The sequence below is a fragment of the Egretta garzetta genome, unplaced genomic scaffold, assembly GCF_000687185.1.
Source record: "Egretta garzetta isolate BGI_Z169 unplaced genomic scaffold, ASM68718v1 scaffold343, whole genome shotgun sequence".
Classification (NCBI taxonomy): Eukaryota; Metazoa; Chordata; class Aves; order Pelecaniformes; family Ardeidae; genus Egretta; species Egretta garzetta.
In genome coordinates, this window is record NW_009259038.1 from 748,938 (window position 1) to 752,790 (window position 3,853).

At 46.0% G+C, this 3,853-nt stretch overlaps 1 protein-coding gene across 1 annotated transcript in view; it reads right to left on the bottom strand.

Moving 5' to 3' along the window:
- SETD1B (SET domain containing 1B, histone lysine methyltransferase) overlaps positions 1 to 3,853 on the bottom strand; it is a 54,979-nt gene that overhangs the window by 49,674 nt on the left and 1,452 nt on the right. The window contains 2 exon segments of the mRNA XM_035890471.1: positions 2,621 to 2,891; positions 3,345 to 3,547. Coding sequence (XP_035746364.1) covers positions 2,621 to 2,891; positions 3,345 to 3,547 — 474 coding nt within the window.

Genomic DNA, 3,853 nt, shown 5'->3' on the forward strand with positions numbered 1-3,853 from the left:
CCCCCAGTTTAAGGTGTGCTCAGTGGCATCCTTTGAAAAATAAAAGCCAGAGAAGCAAACTGTCCCATATATTGTTACTGAGCCTTAGCCTTTTCATTCCTAAATTCTACAAAGACACAGTTTCTTAACATTGGATTTTTCATTACTACAAAAACCCAATCCTACTTATTTTGCAGTCTGTAAGAAATCTGTCATCATCCTCAAAGGCAAGAGAATCAGACCCCGAGTCTGAATTTTGCTCTGAAAGGTAAAGAATACATAGAAAAATGGACAGCACCAGCACCTGAGCCCAGAAAATTAATTCAGGGAAGATCTCCCCTGAAACATGCCTACTGCCCTGAGGAAGTCCTGCAGGATCAAACCCCAAACTCCCTGTGAATCGCTCCATACAATTTGAAAGCAAAGTACCCCTTAGCACAATTCTGCATACTGGAAACGACTCATTTATCTTGAACAAATGCTGCAGATGAGGTTATTTGGTTATCAAATCTCAATTCACAAAGTCCTGAGCCACATCCTCAACAATGTGAAGTTTTAGTCCCAACTAAAGTCATGACAAAATAGAACTCTTCAAGACAAGAGCTTGAAGAGATGCTTGAAATATTAGCACACACTGCCCCCGCCCCCCCCATGAGACCACACCACCGTGGATATGGAAGTGTTAGGCTTACTATAAAACTTGTTTTTAAAGAAATACAAAGTAACTGTTAGAAAGTTTCATAATTCTTCCCAGATCCCCAATATAATACAGTAAAAGTTACAATTTCATTTTCAGAGAGGTTTATGAATGTGAAACGATGCCTACCTATTTAAAGACAGGTACTTATTGTGTCCATTCTGTAGATAGATAAACTGAGGCAGAGAAATTGCCTTCCAACTGGCCTGTCTTAGATGAGAAGACTGGATTTATTAGTTCCAGATTCCCAGGCCTGTGCTCTGGCCAGAGAGATAAACCGACACTTTTGCTCCTAATATTTATTTTGCTAGAGTATGAAAAGGAAGTTAACCAACCTTTCATTCTCTTGAAAAGCTGAATATTAGAAAGAAATGTTGAAAACTATGCGCATATATTTTAAGAATGTCCTAACCTGCTAATGCTATTTTAGGAATAACATTTTTACTTGATTTGGACAGATTATAGCACACTGAGAGCCCTACTCTTTTAGAATGAAAGACATGCAACTGTGGGGGGAAAAAAAATACATTAGAGGCATACAGCTGGCAAACGAAACAAAAACGCAATTTGAAACTAAGACTTCAATCTTTTCTCCCAAGAAACAGAAGCATAAAACCCTCTCATTTCCCTGATGCGCAGCTAACTTTCCTGAACAGCTGTCTGTTCGGGACTTGCAGAGTAGTTTATAAACGGAGGAGAACAAGGAGGAATGCAGTACAATCGGCTTGTTTAAAATGCCTCTCATTAAGTCATCCACCACTTAGCAGCCTGCTTTAGCTTACATTATTAAAGTCTACAAATGGTTAAGTTGTTCTTACATGTAATTTTTACCTTCAAATTTCAAAGTAAGCGGGGGAGGGAGCCTGTCTGTAAAAATTAACGATCCTAGAACTTCAAAGTATAGATATGTAGGGTCAAGCTTAGCTCACAACAGAAAATATTCTACTACTATGATTTTTCTTCTAACGGTGATCAGTAATGTCAATAAACGCCCTACCACATGTGGCACACCAACTGCTGTATAGGTTGTGCACTAAACTGTTGAGACATTTTAACACAGAACAAAAATATCAGCATTTTTAAGAAAACGGTGTTAACAACGTCCTCTTCCCAATGAAGAGTGCAGCAAATCAGTTTTAAACTAGAAACACCATGTCTGCAATAAAGTAGTACAAGCGGCAACGGATCTACACCTCCTCAGCTTTAGACATTTTCTAAAAACCGGCCACATTTCAGCAAAGCCCTTCACTAACACGTTTGGAGGAAAGAGAAAAGGCAAAAGCGGTGAAATACAATGCTTTCACACTTCCAGAAACTTTACTGGGCTCCCCGGGGCTGGGCTCTGGGGCTTGAGAGTCGGTTACCTCCAGGACTGGGAGCTCCTGTCGCTTTAAGAGACAGTCTCACACTTACACACTCGCACACACACTGACAAGTGCTGCGTGTGCACTCTTTTGCTGCCAGCCTCGAGTTTGCTGCTAAGTATCAATGAAATGCCAGGCATGCAGAGGACAGCACCCAGCCCCGCTGCCGCCACCCAAATCCAGAGATTCGGGTCCCGGGAATCGCAAGGTTTGCCCCAAAATCCCAGGTTTGCAAAAGCCAGGAGCCACGGGAGGTGACAGAGCAGGGCCAGTCTGGGACATGGAGATGGGGGGCACAGGAGGGCAGAGAGCAGGGGACGGGCAGGGGACAGGGGACGGGCAGGATGGCAGCATTTTGCAAATTACAGGGCTGTCTCCTAGCAACAGACAACACATTTGGCTCCACGTGACTTGCAAAGGCCCCAGAAACCAGACCCGCTCTCGCAGGGGGACAGGAGCGCTCCCTTCATATTTTTAATCACCAGGCCCTCACGGTCTGCAGCAGCCTCTTGTTTTAGGAGAGGGATGGGCAGAGGCACTGCAAACCACAAACACGTGAGGCCGAAACATGCCCCCTCACCTTTTGTATCCAGCTCCACGTGGATGATGTTGCCCATGACAGAGGTGTTGTGAAGGTGCTGGACGGCCTCCCGGGCACCCTTGACAGTGGCAAAGATCACTTTGGCGATGCCCAGGTGCTTCTTGTTCTTGGGGTTGTAGAGAATCTCCACCTCTTCCACTTCGCCGTATTTCTTGCACATGTCGGTCAAAAAGTTTTCGCGGATGTTGTCGTTCAGCTTGGCAAAGGTGACCTGCTTGGGAGGCACTGGCCCCACGTAAAACTCATCAATCTGGAAACGGGCACAAGGTGGGGGGGCGATAAAAATGATCGTCATCATTAACGAGCGTGAGGGAGGGCATAAGGATGGCACGGGCGGGAGAGGGTTAAAGCATCCTGCAAACTTTGGGGAAAGAAAACTGCCTCCGTTCATTGAAACCGGCTCCTTTCCTGGGCTACAAATACGTATTTTGAGCAGTACTGTCAGCAGAGAGCCCCCCTCCACTGCCCCCACCCGAGAAGCCCCCAAGACACAGTTCCAAAACCTTCCCGTGATCTCGTTAGACAGATGCAGTGATTTCTCGTTATCTTTATAGAAAAGGATTATTGTTAAACAGTTTGCCAAATAATAATGTTAACAGGAACATGACTGTCATTTAAACGGTCCATTAAACTATTTGGAACCGAAGCTTCACTCCCGGATAAACAAGAATACAGAGCTAAACCCAAAAGTCGGGGGCGGTACCTTGAATTTGGGGACAGACAGCTCCAACTCCTTAGTTTTGGTCCATATTCGCCCTATTCTGGGATCCCTGACACAATCCACAGGAGCGATTCCCGAGTTCTGGAAGGAGGAGGAGGAGAAAAAGCACAAAACCAGCAATAACAGGGCTTGAAATTTAAGAGACAAATAAAAGAAAAAATAAAGCCCCAGGAAGCACGGGCTGTCTCAAGGGAAGGGGGAAGCGCACGCACACACACACACACACACACGTGTCAAATTGCAATACTGCTGGGAAATGCACACAGATTGGAAACACAGAAATAAAGCTGCAGGTTTGGGCTCCTGACAGTTGAATACACAGTGTCAGGTGGCAGTAACTTTGGTGGCTGCCTGTGTGTCCCCCAGACCCCCCTCCCACACACATGTGCTACGGCGGGGATTACCGCGACCCGGAGGGACCCCCAGCCCCCAAAACGCCGGTAAAACGGAGGCGGGGATGGGGGGGGGGGGGGGGGGGCAAACAAATGGGG